Genomic DNA, 27290 nt, shown 5'->3' with positions numbered 1-27290 from the left:
GAGGGAGTGCTGCACTGTCAGAGGGTCAGTGCTGAGGGAGTGCTGCACTGTCGGAGGGTCAGTACTGAGGGAGCGCTGCACTGTTGGAAGGTCAGTACTGAGGGAATGCTGCACTGTCAGAGGGTCAGTATTGAGGGAGTGCTGCACTGTCAGAGGGTCAGTACTGAGGGAGCGCTGCACTGTCGGAGGGACAGTACTGAGGGAGTGCTGCACTGTCAGAGGGTCATTACTGAGGGAGTGCTGCACTGTCAGAGGGTCAGTATTGAGGGAGCGCTGCATTGTCAGAGGGTCAGTATTGAGGGAATGCTGCACTGTCAGAAGGTCAGTACTGAGGAAATGCCGCACTGTCAGAGGGTCAGTATTGAGGGAGTGCTGCACTGTCAGAGGGTCAGTACTGAGGGAGTGTTGCACTGTCAGAGGGTCAGTACTGAGGGAATGCTGCACTGTCAGAGGGTCAGTATTGAGGGAGTGCTGCACTGTCAGAGGGTCAGTACTGAGGGAGTGCTGCACTGTCAGAAGGTCAGTATTGAGGGAGCGCTGCACTGTCGGAGGGACAGTACTGAGGGAGTGCTGCACTGTCAGAGGGTCAGTACTGAGGGAGTGCTGCACTGTCGGAGGGTCAGTACTGAGGGAGTGCTGCACTGTCAGAAGGTCAGTACTGAGGGAATGCCGCACTGTCAGAGGGTCAGTATTGAGGGAGTGCTGCACTGTCAGAGGGTCAGTACTGAGGGAGTGCTGCACTGTCAGAGGGTCAGTACTGAGGGAGTGCTGCACTGTCGGAGGGTCAGTACTGAGGGAGTGCTGCACTGTCAGAGGGTCAGTACTGAGGGAGTGCTGCACTGTCGGAGGGTCAGTACTGAGGGAGTGCTGCACTGTCAGAGGGTCAGTATTGAGGGAGTGCTGCACTGTTGGAGGGTCAGTACTGAGGGAGGTCCCAGCCTTTGGATAGGATTTGAAACTGAGGCCGTAGTCTGCCTCTCAGTGGAGATGAAAGGTTCCATACTACTTCAATGAGGAGCAGGGGCCAATATTGATCCCTCAATCCACATCAGTAAAACACATGATGACCTGGTCATTGTGACCTCGCTGTTTGGGGGATGTTGCAGGGAGCCAATTGGCTGCTGTGTTCCTGACATTGACTATACCTCACCAGCACTTCATTGGATGTGAAGCAGTTTGAGACACTGAGGCAGTGAAAGGTGCTATAAAAATGCAATTCTCGATCTATGTACCTGAAGTGATGGGTGCCTTCTATCTGTCCAAATCCACTCCCCGGAACCACACAGATTCCGGTCTCCTCCAGCAGCTTCATACAGAAGAACATGTCGGGAGTCTGTCCTGCAACCTGTCGGGAGAGGAGTAGTGTCGGTTAAAGCAAGGCTCGGTTACCCTGGTCTGCTCCCTCTCTTACTGGTCTCAGGATCCAGACAACGCAAGCTCAAATCCCACCAGGGCAGTCTGAGAATCCCAGTTCAGTTAGAATAATCGGCATATAAAAAGCTGGTTTCATTAAGAGTGACCATGTCCCAAAAGGGCTTTTAGGGAAGGGAATTCTGCATCTTTACCCTAAACGTGAATCCGGACCCACAACGACGCGATGGACTGTGAACGCACGGTGAAATGGTGCAGCAAGCCACTCAGTTACATTAAAACCACTCAATCTTCAGCAAGATATTTCCCCATTGTCACAGGAACACTAGGAACATTGTCAGTGATGTATCATCTACAAACTTTCATGGTAGAGGAATCCCTCATTCATCACCCACAGGAGAACAGGCTTGAGGGGCTGAATGGCCTCCTCCTGTTCCTGTGTAACAGGTTTGAGGTGAGGGGCTGAATGGCCTCCTCCTGTTCCAGTGTAACAGGCTCGAGGGGCTGAATGGACTCCTCCTGTTCCTGTGTAACAGGCTCGAGGGGCTGAATGGACTCCTCCTGTTCCTGTGTAACAGGCTCGAGGGGCTGAATGGACTCCTCCTGTTCCTGTGTAACAGGCTCGAGGTGGGGGGCTGAATGGCCTCCTCCTGTTCCTGTGTAACAGGCTCGAGGGGCTGAATGGCCTCCTCCTGTTCCTGTGTAACAGGCTCGAGGGGCTGAATGGACTCCTCCTGTTCCTGTGTAACAGGCTCGAGGGGCTGAATGGGCCTCCTCCTGTTCCTGTGTAACAGGCTCGAGGGGCTAAATGGACTCCTCCTGTTCCCTTGGTCTTTCTCCTGTTTCCTGACTGAATTTCCTAAATTTGGGGAGTTGGTGATGAGAATTGGAATGAGCTGGAACCTGGGATGGGGAAGAGGTGAGAGAGAATTGGGTAGATAGGGAGAAGCTTGAGGAGAAAGCTTCTCACGCAGTGAGTGGTTAGGGTCTGGAATGCACTGCCTGAGAGTGTGGGGGAGGCAAATCCAATCGAGGCATTCCACAGGGAGTGAGGCTGTTATCGGAAAAGGAAGAATGTGCAGGGTTACGAGGAGAAGGTGGGGGAATGGTACCAGGTAAATTGCCCCATCAGACGGCTGGCACAGTATGACGGGCAGAAGGGCCTCCTCCTGTGCTGTGACCATTCAGCGATGATATTCTATGATTCTGATCCATCTCCTCTGATAGATAAGTGAAGAATGAGAGGGCAGAATGTTAGAATGAGATGGGTGCTGTTCAGGGGTGAAATCAGGGAGCACTGCCTCACACAAAGGGCAGCGCACATTTAGAACCAATCATTTTACGTCTTCAAATATCAGAAACACCTCTGTTCTTGAATCAAAGCGCATGGTGTTCAAGACATGAGATCATCCATAGAATTCTTTTTGATTTAATTCATTCACGGGGTGTGGGTGTCGCTGGGTGGCCCAGCATTTATTGCCCATCCCTAGTTAACCTTGAGAAGGTGGTGGTGAGCTGCCTTCTTGAACCGCTGCAGTCCATGTGGTGTAGGTACACCCACAGCGCTGTTAGGGAGGGAGTTCCAGGATTTTGACCCAGCGACAGTGAAGGGACAGCCGATATATTTCCAAGTCAGGATGGTGAGTGACTTGGAGGGGAACTTCCAGGTGGTGGTGTTCCCATCTATCTGCTGCCCTTGTCCTTCTAGATGGTAGTGGTCGTGGGTTTGGAAGGTGCTGTCGAAGGAGCCTTGGTGAGTTTCAAGTGGGCTGCTTTGTCCTGGATGGTGTCGAGCTTCTTGAGTGTTGTGGGAGCTGCACTCATCCAGGCAAGTGGTGAGTATTCAATCACACTCCTGACTTGTACCTTGTGGATGGTGGACAGGCTTTGGGGAGTCAGGAGGTGAGTTACTCGTCACAGGATTCCCAGCCTCTGACCTGCTCTTGTAGCCACAGTATTTATTTGGCTAGTCCAGTTCAGTTTCTGGTTAATGGTAACCCCCAGGATGTTGATAGTGGGGGATTCAGTGAATGTAATGCCATTGAATGTCAAGGGGCGATTGTTGGGTGCAGTCTTGCTGGAGATGGTCATTGCCTGACACATGTATGGTGTGAATGTTACTTATCAGCCCAAGTCTGGATATTGTCCAGGTCTTGATGTGGATTGTGGGGAAGCAGAGGGGTAGATTCACCTGGCTGTTATGAATGTTTAGCAGGTTTTTGGATTTTACCTGAGCTGCCTCTATGGCCTTGGGTGGGATCTCAATCCTGGGAAACGAGTACATGGCTCCCTGCACAGGGTTACACCGGATCCCAGGGGTATCGCCAAACACTTCCTCTGTCAGATGCGCCCGTTCTGCCAAACAGCTCAGCACATACTGCTTCTCCTGGGGATAGTCCAGACAAAAGAGCACAATGAGAATCTTTAACACGTCAGCTTCACTTACTGTGGCCAGAACCCCTGCATCACTGACTTGTGTTAGTAATGGTACCAAGCACAGCATTAGATAGAGCCAGGACAGGTACAGCACGGGGTTAGATACAGAGTAAAGCTCCCTCTACACTGTCCCCATCAAACACTCCCAGGACAGGTACAGCACGGGGTTAGATACAGAGTAAAGCTCCCTCTACACTGTCCCCATCAAACACTCCCAGGACAGGTACAGCACGGGGGTTAGATACAGAGTAAAGCTCCCTCTACACTGTCCCCATCAAACACTACCAGTACAGGTACAGCACGGGGGTTACATACAGAGTAAAGCTCCCTCTACACTGTCCCCATCAAACACTCCCAGGACAGGTACAGCACGGGGGTTACATACAGAGTAAAGCTCCCTCTACACTGTCCCCATCAAACACTCTCAGGACAGGTACAGCACGGGGTTAGATACAGAGTAAAGCTCCCTCTACACTGTCCCCATCAAACACTCCCAGTACAGGTACAGCACGGGGGTTACATACAGAGTAAAGCTCCCTCTACACTGTCCCCATCAAACACTCCCAGGACAGGTACAGCACAGGGGTTACATACAGAGTAAAGCTCCCTCTACACTGTCCCCATCAAACACTCTCAGGACAGGTACAGCACGGGGTTAGATACAGAGTAAAGCTCCCTCTACACTGTCCCCATCAAACACTCCCAGGACAGGTACAGCACGGGGTTAGATACAGAGTAAAGCTCCCTCTACACCGTCCCCATCAAACACTCCCAGGACAGGTACAGCACGGGGTTAGATACAGAGTAAAGCTCCCTCTACACTGTGCCCTTCAAACACTCCCAGGACAGGTACAACACGGGGTTAGATACAGAGTAAATCTTCCTCTACACCGTCCCCATCAAACACTCCCAGGACAGGTACAGCACGGGGTTAGATACAGAGTAAAGCTCCGTCTACACTGTCCACATCAAACACTCCCAGGACAGGGAAAGCACGGGGTTAGATACAGAGTAAAGCTCCCTCTACACTGTCCCCATCAAACACTCCCAGGGCAGGTACAGCACGGGGTTAGATACAGAGTAAAGCTTCCTCTACACCGTCCCCATCAAACACTCCCAGGACAGGTAAAGCACGGGGTTAGATACAGAGTAAAGCTCGGTCTACGCTGTCCCCATCAAACACTCCCAGGACAGGTACAGCACGGGGTTAGATACAGAGTAAAGCTCCCTCTACACTGTCCCCATCAAACACTCCCAGGGCAGGTACAGCACGGGGTTAGATACAGAGTAAAGCTCCCTCTACACCGTCCCCATCAAACACTCCCAGGACGGGTACAGAACGTTGTTAGATACAGAGTAAAGCTCCCACTACACCGTCCCCATCAAACACTCCCAGGACAGGTACAGCACTGGGTTAGATACAGAGTAAAGCTCCCTCTACACTGTCCCCATCAAACACTCCCAGCACAGGTACAGCACGGGGTTAGATACAGAGTAAAGCTCCCTCTACACCGTCCCCATCAAACACTCCCAGGACAGGTACAGCACTGGGTTAGATACAGAGTAAAGCTCCCTCTACACTGTCCCCATCAAACACTCCCAGGACAGGTACAGCACGGGGTTAGATACAGAGTAAAGCTCCCTCTACACTGTCCCCATCAAACACTCCCAGGACACGTACAGCACGGGGTTAGATACAGAGTAAAGCTCCCTCTACACTGTCCCCATCAAACACTCCCAGGACAGGTACAGCACGGGGGTTAGATACAGAGTAAAGCTCCCTCTACACTGTCCCCATCAAACACTCCCAGTACAGGTACAGCACGGGGGTTACATACAGAGTAAAGCTCCCTCTACACTGTCCCCATCAAACACTCCCAGGACAGGTACAGCACGGGGGTTACATACAGAGTAAAGCTCCCTCTACACCGTCCCCATCAAACACTCCCAGGACAGGTACAGCACGGGGGTTACATACAGAGTAAAGCTCCCTCTACACTGTCCCCATCAAACACTCCCAGGACAGGTACAGCACGGGGTTAGATACAGAGTAAAATTCCCTGTATACTGTCCCCATCAAACACTCCCAGGACAGGTACAGCACGGGTTTAGATACAGAGTAAAGCTCCCTCTACACTGTCCCCATCAAACACTCCCAGGACAGGTACAGCACGGGGTTAGATACAGAGTTAAGCTCCCTCTACACTGTCCCCATCAAACACTCCCAGGACAGATACAACACAGGGTTAGACACTGAGTAAAGCTCCCTCTACACTGTCCCCATCAAACACTCCCAGGACAGGGACAGCACGGGGTTAGATACAGAGTAAAGCTCCCTCTACACTGTCCCCATCAAACACTCCCAGGACAGGGACAGCACCGGGTTAGATACAGAGTAAAGCTCCCTCTACACTGTCCCCATCAAACACTCCCAGGACAGGTACAGCACGGGGTTAGATACAGAGTAAAGCTCCCTCTACACTGTGCCCTTCAAACACTCCCAGGACAGGTACAACACGGGGTTAGATACAGAGTAAATCTTCCTCTACACCGTCCCCATCAAACACTCCCAGGACAGGTACAGCACGGGGTTAGATACAGAGTAAAGCTCCCTCTACACTGTCCACATCAAACACTCCCAGGACAGGGAAAGCACGGGGTTAGATACAGAGTAAAGCTCCCTCTACACTGTCCCCATCAAACACTCCCAGGACAGGTACAGCACGGGGTTAGATACAGAGTAAAGCTCGGTCTACGCTGTCCCCATCAAACACTCCCAGGACAGGTACAGCACGGGGTTAGATACAGAGTAAAGCTCCCTCTACACTGTCCCCATCAAACACTCCCAGGGCAGGTACAGCACGGGGTTAGATACAGAGTAAAGCTCCCTCTACACCGTCCCCATCAAACACTCCCAGGACAGGTACAGCACGGGGTTAGATACAGAGTAAAGCTCCCTCTACACCGTCCCCATCAAACACTCCCAGGACAGGTACAGCACGGGGGTTAGATACAGAGTAAAGCTCCCTCTACACTGTCCCCATCAAACACTCCCAGGACAGGTACAGCATGGGGTTAGATACAGAGTAAAGCTCCCTCTACACCGTCCCCATCAAACACTCCCAGGACAGGTACAGCACTGGGTTAGATACAGAGTAAAGCTCCCTCTACACTGTCCCCATCAAACACTCCCAGGACAGGTACAGCACGGGGTTAGATACAGAGTAAAGCTCCCTCTACACTGTCCCCACCAAACACTCCCAGGACAGGTACAGCACTGGGTTAGATACAGAGTAAAGCTCCCTCTACACTGTCCCCATCAAACACTCCCAGGACAGGTACAGCACGGAGTTAGATACAGAGTAAAGCTCCCTCTACACTGACCCCATCAAACACTCCCAGGACAGGTACAGCACGGGGTTAGATACAGAGTAAAATTCCCTGTATACTGTCCCCATCAAACACTCCCAGGGCAGGTACAGCACGAGTTTAGATACAGAGTAAAGCTCCCTCTACACTGTCCCCATCAAACACTCCCAGGACAGGTACAGCACGGGGTTAGATACAGAGTTAAGCTCCCTCTACACTGTCCCCATCAAACACTCCCAGGACAGATACAACACAGGGTTAGACACTGAGTAAAGCTCCCTCTACACTGTCCCCATCAAACACTCCCAGGACAGGGACAGCACGGGGTTAGATACAGAGTAAAGCTCCCTCTACACTGTCCCCATCAAACACTCCCAGGACAGGGACAGCACCGGGTTAGATACAGAGTAAAGCTCCCTCTACACTGTCCCCATCAAACACTCCCAGGACAGGTACAGCACGGGGTTAGATACAGAGTAAAGCTCCCTCTACACTGTGCCCTTCAAACACTCCCAGGACAGGTACAACACGGGGTTAGATACAGAGTAAATCTTCCTCTACACCGTCCCCATCAAACACTCCCAGGACAGGTACAGCACGGGGTTAGATACAGAGTAAAGCTCCCTCTACACTGTCCACATCAAACACTCCCAGGACAGGGAAAGCACGGGGTTAGATACAGAGTAAAGCTCCCTCTACACTGTCCCCATCAAACACTCCCAGGACAGGTACAGCACGGGGTTAGATACAGAGTAAAGCTCGGTCTACGCTGTCCCCATCAAACACTCCCAGGACAGGTACAGCACGGGGTTAGATACAGAGTAAAGCTCCCTCTACACTGTCCCCATCAAACACTCCCAGGACAGGTACAGCACGGGGTTAGATACAGAGTAAAGCTCCCTCTACACTGTCCCCATCAAACACTCCCAGGACAGGTACAGCACTGGGTTAGATACAGAGTAAAGCTCCCTCTACACTGTCCCCATCAAACACTCCCAGGACAGGTACAGCACGGAGTTAGATACAGAGTAAAGCTCCCTCTACACTGACCCCATCAAACACTCCCAGGACAGGTACAGATTGTTTCAGAGAGATATCGGTGTTAACGATGATTCAGGGAAGCCCTGATGCTGCTGTTCAGTTTTCATTTGGAGTTGTGAAGTGTTTGACGAGGATATAAATCTCTACGCTGAACGACGGGAAGATTATTCACCCTTGGGATGCACTCACTTTCAGGAACTTCTCATAAGAGGGTTCTCCGGGCTGTGGGGGATTTGTGATCACTCCAAGCACTGCCTGTCCCGAAACTGGGGGGCAGAGACGCACCGAGATCAGTTTGATCAGCTGCTTCCTTACATCAGGGTCCAGGTTGACTATTTCCATGTAGCCCCCTCGGTAACCACACCTACAGCGAGAGGAAGGTACAAACAGCGAGATTAGAGCAGTGGGAGCTCAGGAGTTAGTGACAGTGACTGTCGGAGTATTACCAGCTTTCACACAGGAGTTAGACAGGGTGCATCAGGACACAACTCATGTGAACAAACAGCCATGGTCACAGTGAACAGGAACAGGACACGGTGCTGCTCCTCAACCCTGGGTCATGAAGGTTAATCCAAGAGCCTCCCTCAAGGCAGCAATTTGCCTTCTCCCCAGCCCATTCCCATCCCCCCCAACCACCCACCCACCCAGCATTCCCACTCCCACCCTCCCCAGCCCGTTCCCATCCCCCCCAACCACCCACCCAGCATTCCCACTCCCACCCTCCCCAGCCCATTCCCATCCCCCCCAACCACCCACCCACCCAGCATTCCCACTCCCACCCTCCCCAGCCCGTTCCCATCCCCCCCAACCACCCACCCAGCATTCCCACTCCCACCCTCCCCAGCCCGTTCCCATCCCCCCCAACCACCCACCCAGCATTCCCACTCCCACCCTCCCCAGCCCATTCCCATCCCCCCCAACCACCCACCCAGCATTCCCACTCCCACCCTCCCCAGCCCATTCCCATCCCCCCCAACCACCCACCCAGCATTCCCACTCCCACCCTCCCCAGCCCATTCCCATCCCCCCCAACCACCCACCCAGCATTCCCACTCCCACCCTCCCCAGCCCATTCCCATCCCCCCAACCACCCACCCAGCATTCCCACTCCCACCCTCCCCAGCCCATTCCCATCCCCCCCAACCACCCACCCAGCATTCCCACTCCCACCCTCCCCAGCCCATTCCCATCCCCCCCAACCACCCACCCAGCATTCCCACTCCCACCCTCCCCAGCCCATTCCCATCCCCCCCAACCACCCACCCAGCATTCCCACTCCCACCCTCCCCAGCCCATTCCCATCCCCCCCAACCACCCACCCAGCATTCCCACTCCCACCCTCCCCAGCCCATTCCCATCCCCCCCAACCACCCACCCAGCATTCCCACTCCCACCCTCCCCAGCCCATTCCCATCCCCCCCAACCACCCACCCAGCATTCCCACCCCCACCCTCCCAAGCCCATTCCCATCCCCCCCTCAACCACCCACCCAGCATTCCCACTCCCACCCTCCCCAGCCCATTCCCATCCCCCATCCCCCCCCCAACCACCCACCCAGCATTCCCACTCCCACCCTCCCCAGCCCATTCCCATCCCCCATCCCCCCCCCAACCACCCACCCAGCATTCCCACTCCCACCCTCCCCAGCCCATTCCCATCCCCCATCCCCCCCCAACCACCCACCCAGCATTCCCACTCCCACCCTCCCCAGCCCATTCCCATCCCCCATTCCCCTCCAACCACCCACCCAGCATTCCCACTCCCACCCTCCCCAGCCCATTCTCATCCCCCACTCTCCCCTCCCCTCAACCACCCACTGCTCCCACTCCTCCCAAAACGACCCACCACCCCCACTCCCCCACCTTGCCCAACACTCCCCTCCTCACCAAACACCCCCCCCACAATAAGACTATAAGATGTAGGAGCAGAAGTAGGCCATTCGGCCCATCGAGTCTGCTCTGCCTTTCAATGAGATCATGGCTGATCTGATAATCCTCAACTCCACTTTCCTGCCTTTTCCCCATAACCTTTGATTCCCTTACTGATTAAAAATCTGTCTATCTCAGCCTTGAATATACTTAATGACCCAGCCTCTACAGCCCTCTGCAGTAAAGAATTCCACAGACTGACTACCCTCTGAGAGAAGAAATTCCTCCTCATCTCTGTTTTAAATGGGCGACCCCCTTACCCTGAGATTATGCCCTCTGGTCCTAGACCCTACCACAAGGGGAAACAACCTCTCAGCATCTACCCTGTCAAGCCCCCTAAGAATCTTATATGTTTCAATAAGGTTGCCTCTCGTTCTTCTAAACTCCAATGAGTACAGGCCCAACCTACTCAACCTCTCCTCATAAGAAAATCCCTCCATACCCAGAATCAATCTAGTGAACCTTCTCTGGACTGCCTCCAATGCCAGTATATCTTTCCTTAGATAAGGGGACCAAAACTGTTCACAGTATTCTAGGTGTGGTCTAACTAGTGCCCTGTATAGTTTTAGCAAGACTTCCCTATTTTTATACTCTGTTCCATTTGAAATAAAGGCCAACATTCCATTTTCCTTCCCGATTACCTGTTGAACTTGTTGCTATCTTTCTATGATTCATGCACAAGGACCCCCAAATCCCTCTGTGCTGCAGCTTTCTGCAGTCTTTCTCCATTTAAATAATATTTAGCTCCTCTATTCTTCCTGCCAAAGTGCATAACCTCACATTTTCCCACACTATATTCCATCTGCCATATTTTTGTCCACTCACTTAACCTGTCTAAATCCCTCTGTAGACTCCTTGTGTCATCCTCACCACTTGCCTTCCCACCTACTTTTGTGTCATCTGCAAACTTGGTGATAGTACATTCACTTTCCTCATCCAAGTCATTAATATATATTGTAAATAATTGAGGCCCCAGCACTGATCCCTGTGGCGCTCCACTAGTTACAGGTTGACATCCTGAAAATGGCCCCCATATCCCAACTCTCTGTCTTCTATTAGTTAGCCAATCCTCTATCCATGTTAATATACTACCCCCAACACCATGGGCTCTTATCTTATTAAGTAACCTTGTGTGCGGGACCTTACCGAATGTCTTTTGGAAATCCAAATATATTACATCTACTGGTTCCCCTTTATCTATCCTGCTTGTTACCTCCTCAAAGAATTCTAATAAATTTGTCAGGCATGATTTCCCCTTCATGAAGCCATGCTGACTCTGCTCCCCTTCTCACCCACTGTCATGAAGCTATTAATGTATATATATTATTGGAAAATATCTTTCTTTTAAAATATAGAGGTTTTGTCTGTGGGTGTGTCTTAATTGGATTAAAGCCAGCTTTATTCTGGGTGCTTTGATGTGTCTTAGTTTTGAGATGTAAGAGAGGTAGTGTGCATTTGCATTTTTTGAATAGAGCATTCAAGAAGTGGGGTGAAATCTAGCACCTAGCGAACAGAGACCAAGCAATATGTTTATATTACTATTAAAATTGGTGCTATGAAAGAGGTTTTATTATTGGAAGAGGATGGTGATACAATGAGAATTTAAATTCAATGAGCTGTGGTAGATATAAGGTCAGTAGTTTTGTGTGTGTGGGGCAGAGGCAATGTAAGATTAAAACAGCTGTAAACCTACAACTCTCTCCACAGGAACCAAAGTGAAAGGAACCTCAGTTTGAATTTGTAAGGTGTAATTTCTTTGCCTGGTGTCTGGTTAAGTCTGTGGGTTGCTGCTGCCTTAATGGAGATTAGTTTGGGAATTTGTTAAACGTTATGATCGTAGTAATTTGTAGCCATGTGTATATATTTAACTTGTGTAAATTAATAAAATGTTTCATTTAGTTTAATATAAAACCTCTCGAGAACTGGTGGTCTTATTCCTGAATTTAGAGCTGCATCTCAAACATATCACTTATATAGGTCATGACAGTTGTTTAAAGTTTCCCTCCGGGATTTTTAAATAACTCCACTTTACCGAAAGGCTGTCTCATAACAGCCACCACTCCCCCCCTCACCCACCACTCCCCCCACCCCTCACCTACCTCTCCCCCACCCCTCACCCATCACTCCCCCAGCCCTCACCCACCACTCCCCCCACCTCACCCACCACTCACCCATCACTCCCCCGTCTCACCCACCTCACCCACCACTCCCCCCCTCACCCACCACTCCCCCACCCCTCACCCACCTCTCCCCCACCCCTCACCCAGCACCCCCCCAGCCCTCACCCACCACTCCACCCCTCACCCACCTCACACACCTCACCCACCACTCCCCCACCTCACCCACCACTCCCCCCCTCACCCACCTCACCCACCACTCCCCCACCTCACCCACCACTCCCCTCGCCTCACCCACCACTCCCCCCGCCTCATCCACCACTCCCCCCGCCTCACCCACCACTCCCCCCGCCTCACCCACCACTCCCCCCGCCTCACCCACCACTCCCCCCGCCTCACCCACCACTCCCCCCGCCTCACCCACCACTCCCCCCACCCCTCACCCACATCTCCTCCACCCCTCACCCATCACTCCCCCAGCCCTCACCCACCACTCCCCCCACCTCACCCACCACTCACCCATCACTCCCCCACCTCACCCACCTCACCCACCACTCCCCCACCTCACCCACCACTCCCCCCCTCACCCACCTCACCCACCACTCCCCCACCTCACCCACCACTCCCCCACCTCACCCACCACTCCCCCACCTCATCCACCACTCCCCCACCTCACCGACCTCACCCACCACTCCCCCCACCTCCCCCACCTCCCCCACCTCACCCACCACTCCCCCCACTCCCCCCACCTCACCCACCACTCCGCCCCCATCACTCAATGTACTCACTCTCCCATGTAACCCTTGGAGACAGAATGAAATGAAGCCAGTTCCACGTTGTTGGAATATTCTGGACCCATTTCGAAGAGAACTTTCTTAAAGGAATGGAACTGACAGCCCTCAGCGTAAACATTGTCCTGATAGACCTGTCAGGAGGAAAGGATTTGCAGTCAGGATATTTCTGTCCCTCATTATACTGACACCCAAGAATCACACCCAGGAATTCTCTTAACACAAAAGCCCAGTTAATTCCTCACTTCATCCCTCCGGTGGCTTTATTCAGAGCAGCCCCCAACCCCCCCTCCCCCAAACCCACCTTCTCATCAAATCCCTCAACCTCCCCTCCCCCAAACCCACCTTCTCACCAAATCTCCCAACCTCCCCCTCCCCCAAACCCACCTTCTCACCAAATCCCTCAACCCCCCTCCCCCAAACCCACCTTCTCACCAAATCCCTCAACACCCCTCCCCCAAACCCACCTTCTCACCAAATCCCTCAACCCCCCTCCCCCAAACCCACCTTCTCACCAAATCCCTCAACCCCCCCTCCCCCAAACCCACCTTCTCACCAAATCCCTCAACCCCCCTCCCCCAAACCCACCTTCTCACCAAATCCCTCAACCCCCCTCCCCCAAACCCACCTTCTCACCAAATCCCTCAACCCCCCTCCCCCAAACCCACCTTCTCACCAAATCCCTCAACCCCCCTCCCCCAAACCCACCTTCTCACCAAATCCCTCAACCCCTCCTCCCCCAAACCCACCTTCTCACCAAATCCCTCAACCCCCCTCCCCCAAACCCACCTTCTCACCAAATCCCTCAACCCCCCTCCCCCAAACCCACCTTCTCACCAAATCCCTCAACCCCCCTCCCCCAAACCCACCTTCTCACCAAATCCCTCAGCCCCTCCTCCCCCAAACCCACCTTCTCACCAAATCCCTCAGCCCCTCCTCCCCCAAACCCACCTTCTCACCAAATCCCTCAGCCCCTCCTCCCCCAAACCCACCTTCTCACCAAATCCCTCAGCCCTTCCTCCCCCAAACCCACCTTCTCACCAAATCCCTCAGCCCCTCCTCCCCCAAACCCACCTTCTCACCAAATCCCTCAGCCCCTCCTCCTCCAAACCCACCTTTTTACCAAATCCCTCAGCCCCTCTCCCCCAGTCTGAGAATACTGACCTGCTCACACTGTTGCACTGATAGATTAAACTAGTGGGCAAGACTCTGAGGAAAGGAATTTGATTTGGGAAAGTGTGAGGTCATCCACTTTGGACCTAAGGATCAATCAGAGTGTTTGCGAAATAGGAAGGTGTTAGGAATGTAGAGGAGCAGAGACATTTAGGGGACCCAACCATAGAAATCACTAGACTTAGGAAATCACTAATGTCTAGTGGACAGTTACAAATCTGTAGTGTTTTATTGAGGGAGCTGTAATACAAAGGAGTCAAAGATACACTTCAGTTGTACAAAGATCTGGCCAGATCCCGTCTGGAGTAACTGCATTCAGTTCAGTGACTCAGACGTTAGAAAGGATCATCATCTTCTTGAGGTCTGTGCCCATAGACAGGTCTGACCTATAGTGTCGCAAGCTCCTTTTTGGGACAGTTGCTTGGGGCAATATGTTTTGGAGCCGACTAGGGATAAAGTTATATTAGATCTAGTATTGTGTAATGAAGCAGGGTTCATTAGTAATGTCCTAGTAAAAGATCCACTGGGAAATAGTGATCATAATACCATTGAGTTCCAGATTAAATTTGGAAGTGAGATAGCCCATCCCAAACAAGAACCTTAACATGAAATAGAGCCAATTACATAGGGTATGAGGTCAGAACTGGTTAAGGTTATTTGGGTAATTAGATTAAAAGCTGTGGAGGTAAATGAACAGGGGGAATGTTTAAAGAAACAATTCAAAATGTCCAAAAAAAATACATCCCATTGAAACAAAAACTCAACGAGAAAGACCCACCCGTGGCCCACTCAGGAGGTTAAGGATAGTGTTAGGTTAAAGGAAGAGGCCCACAATATTGCAAGAAACAATAGCAAGTCTGAGGATTGGGAATGTTTTAGAAACCAGCAAAGGGCCACCAAAAAGGGAAAAGGTAGAATAATCAGAAATAAGGTAAACTAACCAGAAATATAAAAACAGATTGGAAGAGCTTGTCTAAGTATATAAAAAGGAAGAGTGTAGCTAAGATTAACATAAGACCATAAGACATAGGAGCAGAAATTAGGTCAATCGGCCCATCGAGTCTGCTCCGCCATTCAATCATGACTGATAAGTTTCTCAACCCCATTCTCCCGCCTTCGCCCCGTAACCTTTGATCCCCTTACCAATCAAGAACCTATCTATCTCGGTCTTAATTACACTCAATGACCTGGCCTCCACAGCCTTCTGTGGCAATGAATTCCATAGATTCACCACTCTCTGGCTAAAGAAGTTTCTCCTCATCTCTGTTCTAAAAGGTCTTCCCTTTATTCTGAGGCTGTGCCCTCGGGTCTTAGTCTCTCCTACTAATGGAAACATCTTCCCCACGTCCATTGGTCCCTTAGAATCAGAGACAGGAGAAATTACCATGGGGAATGAGGAACTGGCAGAGGCATTGAACAAATATTCTGCGTGTGTCTTCACAATAGAAGACTCAAGTTTCATCCCAGAAAAAAGATGGTAACCAGGGGCTAAAAGGAGTGAGGAAATCAGGGGAATAAATATCAACAGAGAAAAGGTATTGGCGAAACTTAAGGGACTAAAATGCGACAAATCCCTGGGACCTGATGGTCTACACCCTAGGATTCTGAAGGAGGTAGCCACAGGGATAGCGGGTGTACAGGCTGTGACTTTCCAGAATTCATTGGATTCGGGAACGGTCCCATCAGACTGGAAGTTGGCAAATGTTGCTCTGCTTTTCAGGGAGAGAGGGGGAAGAGAGAAAACAGGGAACTAGAGAAGAGGTAGCCTAACATCAGAGGGAGGGGAAACGCTGGGATCTATTGTTAAGGAGGTGGTAACAGTGCACGTAGTAAAATGTGTAGTTTGGTTAGAACAAGTCAACCTGGTTTAACAAAACCTCGGAGTGCGCTGGGACAGAGCGGAATCGCTACGAGTTAGGTGAGAAAGGGGTTCGGTGAGGGGCAGGAGGAGGGAGGTGCTCTTGTCTTTTCCATCCTCAGCCCGCAGGGAGACCAGGGCCAGGATTTTGCCCTGGTCGGACGGGCTTGGCGGGGTGCCCGTGATTGGGCTGTGCCCGCGATTTCACCCCAATGAAGGCGCGCCCAGCATGAAACGTGGGCGGCAACGCTGCCTGTGAGAGGTGGGGGGTGGGGGGGGGGGTGGAGAGGGGGAACGACCAGCGGGTAAATTTGCGTATGCGCGTGACAGTGCGCTGGAAAAACTCCCCGAGGCACAGATTAAAAATAAATCATTTTAAAAACATGTGTCCGTGTTGCATGAGCAGGGACACGCTACTAATGACATGTTCAAATTGTTATTTCATTTTTAATCGGTGTTGGAAACCTCAACCTGCCCGTAGGGTTGGACGAGCAGCGAAAAATCTAATTCAATTATAAATTTAATGGCCTTAATAAGGCCTGTTAATTGTTGGCGGGAGCGCTGTCGATTCCTGCGCGCGCGCGCCCGCCGAAATATCGCCTGAGTGTGCGATGACGTCAGGGTACTCGCCCAACGGCATCGCACATCATCTTACACGCGTTCAGGTTGGGCGTGTGCCCTCCTGACCAGTAGAACATTCTGCCCCAGGGGTTGAAAAGCTGCCCGAGGTGGCTGATTTTTGAAAACACTCCGGAGCGACATCACAGGGGGAAACATGATTTCGTTGAGCAGGAGCAGGAGGCAAAACGAGAGGAGTGGGTGGCCTTGGTGAGTAGGAACTGATGAGTATTTTTACTGTCCAGTCTTTTAAGTAAAAATTGGTCTTTGGTTTAGATCACGTCGTGTTTAAATTATGAGAAGTAAAGTATAATTTTTAACATTTCTTAAACTAGAGGAAGTCAAAGTAAAAGGAGTAACTTAAGGATAAGTCAAGGCAGGGCAGCTTGGCCAAGTGGAATGCTCCTCCTGTCCGACGTGGGAAGTCAGGGTCCATGTTAGGAAGATATAATAATTCTATTAATCTTATTGGAATTTATTGTAAAAAAGTAGTGTTGGGGTCTGTATGTGTCTGTGTGTGTGTGTGAGACTTATTTGGATTAAAGGCAGCTGGTCTGAAGGATTTGATGTAAACATGGTAAACATGGGGGAGGTTTAGAATGTAAGGTGTAAAAGGACATTTGCAGTTTTAAATAAACCAGGCTAGATTGTTTTCAAAGGAGGGGGTGAAATGTGTCACCTAGCCAGGTGAAGTTTAGAAACAGTGGCCAGGATTTTCCCGTCGGCGATTTGGGGGCGGGGCCCGCTCGCCGAGGGGAAAATGACGCGGGATGATTTCGGGAGGAACCCCCGATGTCATCCCAGTCTCTTTTAAATTTTCAGGAAGGCGGGCGGACAGCAAAATCAGCTGTCCACCCGCCGACCTGTCAATGGCCAATTAAGGCCATTGACAGGCTAGTTAAGATTGTTAAAGGCCCTACCTGTCCAACCTTAAGGCTGGCGGGCAGGCCAGGTGCCCCAGCGGGCTACAGATTATACATGAAACCTCATCCACCGGCAGGATGAGGTTTCATGTCCATTTTTAAAAAGTTTCATAAAGTTTATGTGTTTCTTATTAACATGTCCCATCTCGTGCGACATTGTCACATGAGGGAGACATGTTAATAATTTTCTATTTTTGGAGTTTTTTTTACTTGACAGTAATCTCCCTGAGACAGCACTTAGTCTCAGGGAGCAGTGCGCACTTTGACAGTTGGGGAATCCCTCCCCACCCCCGCACAGGAAGCGCATAGCGTTTCCCATCGGGCAGGCCGCTGGGTGGGGCCTTAATTGGCCCGCCCACTCAAAATGGCGGCGAGCCCCGTTTCGGCGGCGGAGTTCGGCTGCCCGCCCGCCGCCGAGCCGGTGGAGCCCGCCTGCCCGCCCACCAAGGGCAAAATCCTGCCCAGTGTGTTTACTTTTCCCAAAGGTTATCGGTAAAACTTAGTGCTCGAGAGATTTTTTTATTATCAGAAAGATAATGATCAGAAATATAGTGAAACAATGGGAATTTGCATTCAAAGGGGAAAATATGTATGAAGGAGTGAAAGCTGTGTGTAAGAGTTGGCATTTTAAGATCTTACAAGTGTGATGAGCCTTCAGCATCTATGCCTCAAGCTGCTGTCTTCAAAGGACTGAAGTTAAGCAAACTCACTTTGAATTCGACTGGTTCAGGGTATTGGTGTGTCACTTTGCCAGGATCTTTTAAAATCTATGTGTCTTACTGTTGCCTGAACGAAAGTATAACTGGGAGTTACATTGATTAGGGGATTTAGAAGTTATCATAGTGGTAATTTGTAAATCTATGTATGTGCTTAAAAATTATTTTTCTTATTAATAAACGTTTAATCTAGTTTTGTAAAAATGTATAAGACTTGGGCGCGTTATTATTACTGAATTCAGGGCACACATCTCGAAATTTATACAAATTGAAAAACAAGTTGTGGCAGTTGTTTCAAGTTTCCCTCTGGGATTTGAACAACTCAGCACTTACAATCGGCTGTGATGTAACAGTCCAGTGTGCAGGAAGTGTCTCCCGCTGCAGCTACTCGAAACCCGTGTTTCAGAGCTGCAGCTGAGGCTGGAGTCAACTGTTGAGCATCCACAAGGATGAGATCTGCGTGGGTAGCAGGTACAGTGAGGTGGTCACACCGCAGGTAAAGAGTGCACTGGCCGGAAGGGAATGGCCAGACAGAGTAAAAGCACTAGGCAGGTAGTGCAGGAATCCACTGGGCCCATCTCCCTCTCTAACAGATTTTCCGTTTTGGGTACTGCTGGGGGAGATGGTTTCTCTGGGAATGCAGCAAGAGCCAAGTCTGTGGCACCCCGAGTGGCTCAGCTGCACTGAGGGTGAACAGCCAGAGGTCGTGGTCCACATCAGTACCAACGACATAGGTAAAAAGAGGGGTGAGGCCCTGAAAGCAGAATATAGGGGGCTAGGAAATAAATAAAAAAAACAGGACCTCAAAGGTAGTAATCTCAGGATTACTCCCTGTGCTAGTGAGATCAGGAATAGGAGAATAGACCAGATGAATGAATGGCTGGAGAGGTGGTGTAGCAGGGAGGGATTTAGATTCCTGAGGCATTGGGACCGATTCTGGGGAAGATGGGACCTGTACAAACTGGACGGGTTACACCCCAGCAGGACTGAGACCAATATCCTCTCAGGGGTATTTGCTGGTACTGTGGGGGAGGGTTTAAATTAGATTGATGGGGCGGGGGGGATGGGAATCTGAGCAGGGAGACACAAGAGAGGGAAACAAAGATAGAAATGAAAGATAGAAAAGTAAAAAGCTAAAGTGGAAGGCAGAGGAAACAAGGGCTGGCAGCAAATAGGGCCATAGTACAAAACAATGTGTAAAAATGTTAATAAGACAAGTCTAAATGTACCTGAATGCACGGAACATTCACAATAAGATAGATGGATTAACAGCATAAATAGATGTAAACGGGTACGATATGATTGCGATTATGGAGACATGGCTGTAGGGTGACCAAGGCTGGGAACTGAATATCCAAGGGTGGGTGCTTGGTATTTAGGAATGACAGGCAAAAAGGAAAAGGAGGTGGGGTAGCGTTGTTAGGTTATTCGCTTTGGTGACAAAGAATAGAAAAGCAGAATATTTTTTAAGAGGTGAGAAACTTGTAAGTGTTGATGTTCAAAGAGATTTGGATGTGTCTGTACAAGGAACACAGAAAGTTAACGTGCAGGCGCAGCTTAGGAAAGCAAACGGCACGTCCTTTGTTATATACCCCTGCAACATATTCCTCTGTTACTGACAGGTAAGCAGCACCTATACAAACACCCATGGAAGCAAAATCTTACATGACATTTTGAATGGAAAGAAGCAATGTAGCAAAGGGAAACAGCCAAACTCCAGGGGATAAGGGAGGGATAAGCACTTTGGAGCACTTTGGTGCATGAGGCTCAATCCAAACCTAACCTTGCCTCAAAAACCAACAAGATGTAAAATCAGGCAGCGGCTCTGCGCTGAGGCTGCTGGTTCCGATTCACGCTACCTGTGGTAAGAGGTGCAATGGGTCCTATTAGTGGGCAGGGCAGGGCCTTTGAGTACTTTGTACCGGTATTTACTAAGGAAGAGAGATCTGACATAACATCGGTAGAGGTGGAGAGTGTAGAAGTAATGGTTGTGGTGAAATTATCTTTCTATTTATTCATTCACGGGATGTGGGCTTCGCTGGCTGGGCCCAGCATTTATTGCCTATCCCTAGTTGCCCTTGAGAAGGTGGTGGTGAGCTGCTGCCTTGAACTGCTGCAGTCCATGTGATGTAGGTACACCCACAGTGCCTGGTTAGGCTCGGATTGTTTTCCTTAGAGCAGGGAAAGCTGAGGGGGGGACCTGATAGAGGTGTACAAAATTATGAGGGGCATAGATAGGGTAGATAGGAAGAAACTTTTCCCCTTAACGGAGGTGTCAATAACCAGGGAGCATCGATTTAAGGTAAGGGCCAGAAGGTTTAGAGGGGATTTGAGGAAAGATTTTTTCACCCAGAGGGTACCTGAGAGGGTGGTAGAGGCAAGAACCCTCACAATTAAGAAGTATTTAGATGAGCACTTGAAACACCATAGCAGACGGGGCTATGGGTCAAGTGCTGGAAAATGGGATTAGAATAGATAGGTGTTTGATGGCCGGCACGGACACTATGGGCCGAAGGGCCTGTTTCTATGCTGTATAACTTGATGCTGTTAGGGAGGGAGGAGGAACTGGAAAGGCTGGATATACTCAGAGTGGATAAGTCACCTAGTCCAGGTGACGTACATCCCAGGTTGCTGAAGGAGGTGGGGGTGGAGGGTTTGCCTTAATCTTCCAATTTTCCTGAGATACGGGGAGGTTCCAGAGGCAAATGAGTGAGTTGCAAATGTGACACCCTTACTCAAGAAGGCGTGTGAGGACAGTGCTAGTAACTACAGGCCGGTTGGGTTTACATGAGTGGTGGTTAAGGCTTTGGGAGCAATAATCGGGAATACATCGCCAGGGTATTGGAGAGGTTTGAGTTCATTAAGGGGAGCCAGCGTGGGGATTTGTAAAAGGCACATCACACCTGACGAATAGAATTGCATTTTTTGATGAGGTAACAGAGAAGGTTGATGAAGGAAATGTAATCAATGCTGTTCACATTGGATTTTCAGGACATGCTTGACCACATAAAAAGTTAAGAAAATTAAGATTCATAGAATAGGAGGGTAAGTGTCAACTTGGGTAAAATCATTGGCTGAAGGTCAGAAAACAGCGAGCGTTGGCGAATGGTCATCATTCAGACTGGAGGATGGTGGACAGTGGCATTGCCAAGGGTCAGTCCCAGGGTCACTGTTTTTTACATGTACAAATGGGGGAGGGGATGGCGTAGTGGTGTTGTCACTGGACCGGTAATCTCGAAACCCAGGGTAATTCTCTGGGGGACCTGGGTTCGAATCCCCAAGGCAGATGGTGAAATTCAAATCCAATAAAAATCTGGAATTAAAAGTCTAATGATGAACCAGTCCATTGTCGTAAAAAACCCTTCTGCTTCCTTTAGGGAAGGAAATCTGTCGTCCTTACCTAGACTACATGTGACTCCAGACCCACAGCAACGTGGTTGACTCTTAAATGGTCCCTGAACAAGGGCAATGGGGGTGGGGTGGGTGATAAATGCTGGCCTAGCCAGCGATGCCCACATCCCATGACCTGGATATTAGAATATGAGTAAACTTCCCAAATTTGTCAATACCAAGCTTAGAGGTGTGGCTAACAGTGAGGATGATATGAATCATGAGCAGACAAGTGCCAGCTGGAACTGAAAACAATTTGGCAGGAAAGATAAGGAGGGGCAAGATAGACTTCATGCCACAGTTCTAAAGTGTGTGCGTGTACAGACTGATCTGGCTGTTCATGTGCATTGTTAGGACATATTAACAGAAGAATGGTTAGCAAAGCAAGTTGGGTCTTTGGCTACATGTATAGAGGTAGAGTATAAAAGCAGGGGAGCAGTATGGGATGTAGTTAAGGCCACCGAGTGTCTTGCTAGGCCAGGTTCCCTTACCCTAAAGGACATTTGTGAACCAGTTTTTACAACAATCATTGACAGTTTCATGCTCACTGTTACTGAGACTAGCTTTTCAATTCCAGATTTATTAATTAAATTTAAACTTCACCAGCTGCTGTGGTTGGATTTGAACTCGTGTCCCCCAGAACATTAGCCTGGGCCTCTGGATTACTAGTGCAGCTGCAGTGACATTACCACAACACCACCGTCTCCCCATAAACCTCGGTTTAGGCCGCATCTCGGGTAGTGTGTTCAGTTCTGGTTGCCACACTTTAAGAAGGATGTGAGTGTCCCTGACATGGGTGCGGAGGGGATTTACCAGAATGGTTCCAGGGATGGGGGGGAGTTTTAGCCGCAAGGTTAGATTGGAGAAGCTGGGGTTGTTCTCCTTGGGGCGAGGGCAATGGAGGGGAGATTTGACGGGGGTCTACAAGATTATGACAGGTTTAGATAAGGTAGACAAAAGAAAAACTCTCCCCAGTCGCTGATGGTAGAAGGACCAGGGGAGACAGATTTAAGGTTTAGGGCAAGAGGTATGGGGGGGAATGTGAGGAAACACTTATTTACACAGCGAGAGGTAATGACCCGGAACTTGAGGATAGTGGAAGCTCACTACCACTAATAAACTTAACAGGGCTACTGGGGCCATGCAGGTGAGCTGATAGATTTGACAGAGCCATTCAAAACTGAGAGGGGTCTGGACAGAGTAGACAGGGAGAAACTGTTTCCATTGGTGGAAGGATCAAGAATGAGAGGACACATTGTTTGAAGGTAATCGGCAAAAGGAGCAATGGAGACACGGGGAGAAGATTTTTCATGCAGCGAGTGGTTAGGGTTTGGAACGTGCTGCCTGAGAGTGTGGGGGGGAGAGAGGCTCAATGGAGTCTTCAAGAGGAAATGGGATTATTATCCAAAGGGAGAACGTGCAGGGTTACGGGGAGAAGGTGGGGGAATGGCGCAAAGGGAATTGCTCCCGCAGAGAGAGCCAACACAGGTGCAATAGGCCGAATGGCCTCCTTCAGTGCAGCTTTGCTCTATGACTAGTCTTGTAAACTCTTGGATTAACGAGTGATCTCATTGAGCTGTCTATTGAGAGGTTGGACGGAGGGAAGCTATTTCCTGCGGTGTGGGGAGAGTCCAGGACAAGGGGCAGGATTCGAGCCAGGCTGTTCAGGGGGTGATGTCAGGAAGCATCTCTTCACCCAAAGCAGAGTGAAAACCTGGAACCCTCTCCCTCTGAAACGCTGTTGAGACTGCGGTTCAGTTCAGAATATCTAAACTGAGATTGATAAATTGTTAGATAAGGGGATTGCTGGATATGAGCCACAGTACTTGCACTGAGTTAAGATTCAGATGAGTCATGATCTGATTGAAGAGTAGAACAGGCTTGAGAGTTCGAATAGCTTCTTCCTGTTCCAATGTCCCTTATCCAGTGAGCCCACCGCCTCACACAATCCTTGATCTTTTTAAGGTCGCATTTTGTGAGCACGACGGTGAAATATCAGAAAGAGAGAAGTGAGGATTTGTACTGATGAGAGAGCTGATACCGGGAGGAGCAGGACAGGAGGTGGTGACAGAATCTGGCCGTCAGTCCCACCTCCTGGACTGGGTCAAGATGCATTTCAGAGGAAGTTACAGCTGGTTTGTTTGTCCGTCATCATCCAGGGAAATGAATCAAGTCTTTCATGTGGAGCGAGCTGGGAGAATCCAGTCTGACAGATACTGACAGTCCCATAAGATTGTTGATGAAGTAATTCACAGGCAAATAATCACAGACATGAGGGGGGCAAAGCCTAAATGGTTAATGGGGATTGCTGATGAACTGCCCTGCTCTCTGTACTCTGTCTTCAACAGGCACAAGCTGCACTCTACCAGGAGGAACACTGTCCAGTGTAGTCCCGAGTTCCACACGAGGCCTGAAATACACTCAGCTTATATCTATTGGTGTGGGAATTGGGCTGGGAGTGGAGAGGCCAATTGGACAGGAGTTGTCAGATTGTCTTCCTGCACCAGATCCCGGTCCAGGGCTCCCGTTCCAGAGGGGTTGTTTACCCTCACTGTTCCCTTGGACAGGGTCAGGCTGCCCTTGGGATTGGAGTAGTGTAACTCACACTGACCTTCCTACAGCAGAGCATGTCCAGCATTCCCCGGGTATGTGTCATAGAGGCAGAGAGTTTACAGCACAGAAACAGGCCCTTCGGCCCATCATGGCCATCTAGCCCCTGTCTATTCTAATCCCAGTTTCCAGCACTCGGCCCGTAGCCCTGTGGCTGTGGTGTTTCAAGTGCTCATCCAAATACTTTTTAAATGTTAGGAGGGTTCCTGCCTCCCTCACCCCCTCAGGCAGCGAGTTCCAGATTCCCACCACCCTCTGGGTGAAAATATCCCTCCTCACATCCCCTCTAAACCTCCTGCCCCTTACCTTAAATCACTGAAGGGGTCATCGTGACAAACCATCACAGCCCCTCCCACCCATAACCCCCCCCACCCGTAACCCCCCCCACCCGTAACCCAGCCCCCCACCCGTAACCCCCCCACCCGTAACCCCCCCCACCCGTAACCCCGCCCACCCGTAACCCCCCCCACCCGTAACCCAGCCCCCCACCCGTAACCCCGCCCACCCGTAACCCCCCCCACCCGTAACCCAGCCCCCCACCCGTAACCCCCCCCACCCGTAACCCCCCCACCCATAACCCCGCCCACCCATAACCCCCCACCCGTAACCCCCCCCACCCGTAACCTCCCCCACCCGTAACCCCCCCCACCCGTAACCCCCCCCACCCGTAACCTCCCCCACCCGTAACCCCCCCCACCCGTAACCCAGCCCCCCACCCGTAACCCCGCCCACCCGTAACCCCGCCCACCCGTAACCCCCCCCACCCGTAACCCCCCCCACCCGTAACCCCCCCCACCCGTAACCCGCCACCCCACACCCGTAACCCGCCACCCCATAACCAACAGTTTGCAACAACATTACCTCATCGGCCATCAAGAAAAGTCCTTCCTCAGCAGCGAATCGGATCACATCCTCTATCACCTGCCTGCTTTGGACCTGACCTATAGGGAGAGAGAGGAGGACAGGTCAGCTAGGGGGGGGCGTGACCCTCGACCCAGACACCAGCTAGGGGAGCATAACCCTTGACCCAACACCAGCTAGGGGGGGGCGTGACCCTCGACCCGGGCACCAGCTGGGAGGGCGTGACCCTCGACCCGGGCACCAGCTGGGGGGGCGTGACCCTCGACCCAGATACCAGCTGGGGGGGGCGTGACCCTCGACCCAGACACCAGCTTGGGGGGCGTGACCCTCGACCCGGGCACCAGCTAGGGGGGCGTGACCCTCGACCCGGGCACCAGCTGGGGGGCGTGACCCTCGACCCAGACACCAGCTTGGGGGGCGTGACCCTCGACCCGGGCACCAGCTAGGGGGGGGCGTGACCCTCGACCCAGATACCAGCTAGGGGGGGGCGTGACCCTCGACCCAGACACCAGCTAGGGGGGGGCGTGACCCTCGACCCAGACACCAGCTAGGGGGGCGTGACCCTCGACCCGGGCACCAGCTGGGGGGGGGCGTGACCCTCGACCCAGACACCAGCTAGGGCGAGTGTGACCCTCGACCCAGGCACCTGCTAGGGGGGGCGTGACCCTTGACCCAGACACCTGCTAGGGGAGCGTGACCCTTGACCCAGACACCAGCAAGGGGAGCGTGACCCTCGACCCGGGCACCAGCTGGGGGGGGGCGTGACCCTCGACCCAGACACCAGCTAGGGCGAGTGTGACCCTCGACCCAGGCACCTGCTAGGGGGGGCGTGACCCTTGACCCAGACACCTGCTAGGGGAGCGTGACCCTTGACCCAGACACCAGCAAGGGGAGCGTGACCCTCGACCCAGACACCAGCTAGGGGGGGCGTGACCCTTGACCCAGGCACCAGCTGGGGGGACGTGACCCTCGACCCAGACACCAGCAGGAGGACAGAAACTCTAGGCTATTCCTGGCCCTTTACCCGGTATCTCCCTTCTTCTGCTTTGCCTCTAGTTACCTGTGGGGTTTCCAGGATTAATAACACAAAGTACTTTGGGGTTGCAGTGTCTCCTGGCTTCATTGAGAGCTCGCCGAAGTTCCTCGATGTTTAGTGCCCAGCAATTCTCCTCATCGAGGTAATAGTTCACCTGGACTGCCTTGAGTTCCGCGATAGCAGCTGAATAGAGTGGGTACTGTGGGATTGGGATCATGACTCCAGTCCTCGACTTGCCCTCCCCAGACACCAGGAGTTTCAGGGTGGTCTGTGGAGAGACAACAGTTACACACGTTGGACTTTATACGACGGCTGGCATTGTAAATGGTCTCCTTTCATTCACGGTAAAAATGGAGCCATTTGGAGAGGGGAATCGAACTGCATTTGGAGTCTGCCCGGAGACAAGCCCATGTGACCTGGCTAGTTATGGAGACGGAAACTTGGGCCTGAATCTTACATTTTCCGGGTGCGTGTTGCGATCAGCCAGAAATGCGCTCCCGCCCGCGATCGCCCCCCCCGAACGCAATTTCGGGCTGTTTGGCTGATTAACGCCTGCTGAGAAAGGTTCAGTACTGCGGAGTGGAGAGGGAGGGGGTGGAGGGTGAGGGTGAGGGTGCAGGAAGAGGGTGGGCGCCGAGAGTACGGTGCGGGCTGGTGCTTCCTGAAGGCTGAGAGCTGCTGTGGAGCCGACTGAAGGGAAACTGCAGTAATTTAAGAATGAAATGAGCTCAATGAGCTGCTGCAGACTGTAGCAATACTGTCGATGCAGGGGCCTAGCAGCAGGACCACAGAGCAGATCGCCCCTCAAACACCTCCTTTCACTTTACTTAATGCCGGATGTTTCGACCTGCTCTGGACGTGGTTTGTAGTGAAAGATGTCTTCTCAAGCCACTGCAGGTCAGGAGCCCACACACCCGTCCAAACAGCTTAAACCTCTGGCCTTAAAATCAAAGTAAGGTGCAAGACACAAAGGAAGAGGGAGCTGGCCTTACTGGGCCGAGACTCCTGGACGGTCAGAGTCAGTCAGGCCCATGGGTGGGGTGGGGTGGGGA

The 27290-nt window shown here is 51.5% G+C and overlaps 1 protein-coding gene across 2 annotated transcripts in view; it reads right to left on the bottom strand.

Moving 5' to 3' along the window:
- LOC144674630 (alanine aminotransferase 2-like) overlaps positions 1 to 27290 on the bottom strand; it is a 53536-nt gene that overhangs the window by 5062 nt on the left and 21184 nt on the right. For both annotated transcript variants that reach the window (XM_078535900.1, XM_078535892.1), the window contains 6 exons: positions 26263 to 26506; positions 25203 to 25282; positions 13051 to 13187; positions 8407 to 8581; positions 3602 to 3757; positions 1233 to 1345 (listed from right to left, as the gene is read on the bottom strand). In XM_078535900.1, coding sequence (XP_078392026.1) covers positions 1233 to 1345; positions 3602 to 3757; positions 8407 to 8581; positions 13051 to 13187; positions 25203 to 25282; positions 26263 to 26506 — 905 coding nt within the window. The remainder of the gene's footprint in view (positions 1 to 1232; positions 1346 to 3601; positions 3758 to 8406; positions 8582 to 13050; positions 13188 to 25202; positions 25283 to 26262; positions 26507 to 27290) is intronic.

This window comes from Cetorhinus maximus, chromosome 3 (genome assembly GCF_964194155.1).
Source record: "Cetorhinus maximus chromosome 3, sCetMax3.hap1.1, whole genome shotgun sequence".
Taxonomy (NCBI): domain Eukaryota; kingdom Metazoa; phylum Chordata; class Chondrichthyes; order Lamniformes; family Cetorhinidae; genus Cetorhinus; species Cetorhinus maximus.
The sequence above is the reverse complement of the archived record's forward strand: the minus strand, read 5'-3'. Positions and strand labels throughout refer to the sequence as shown.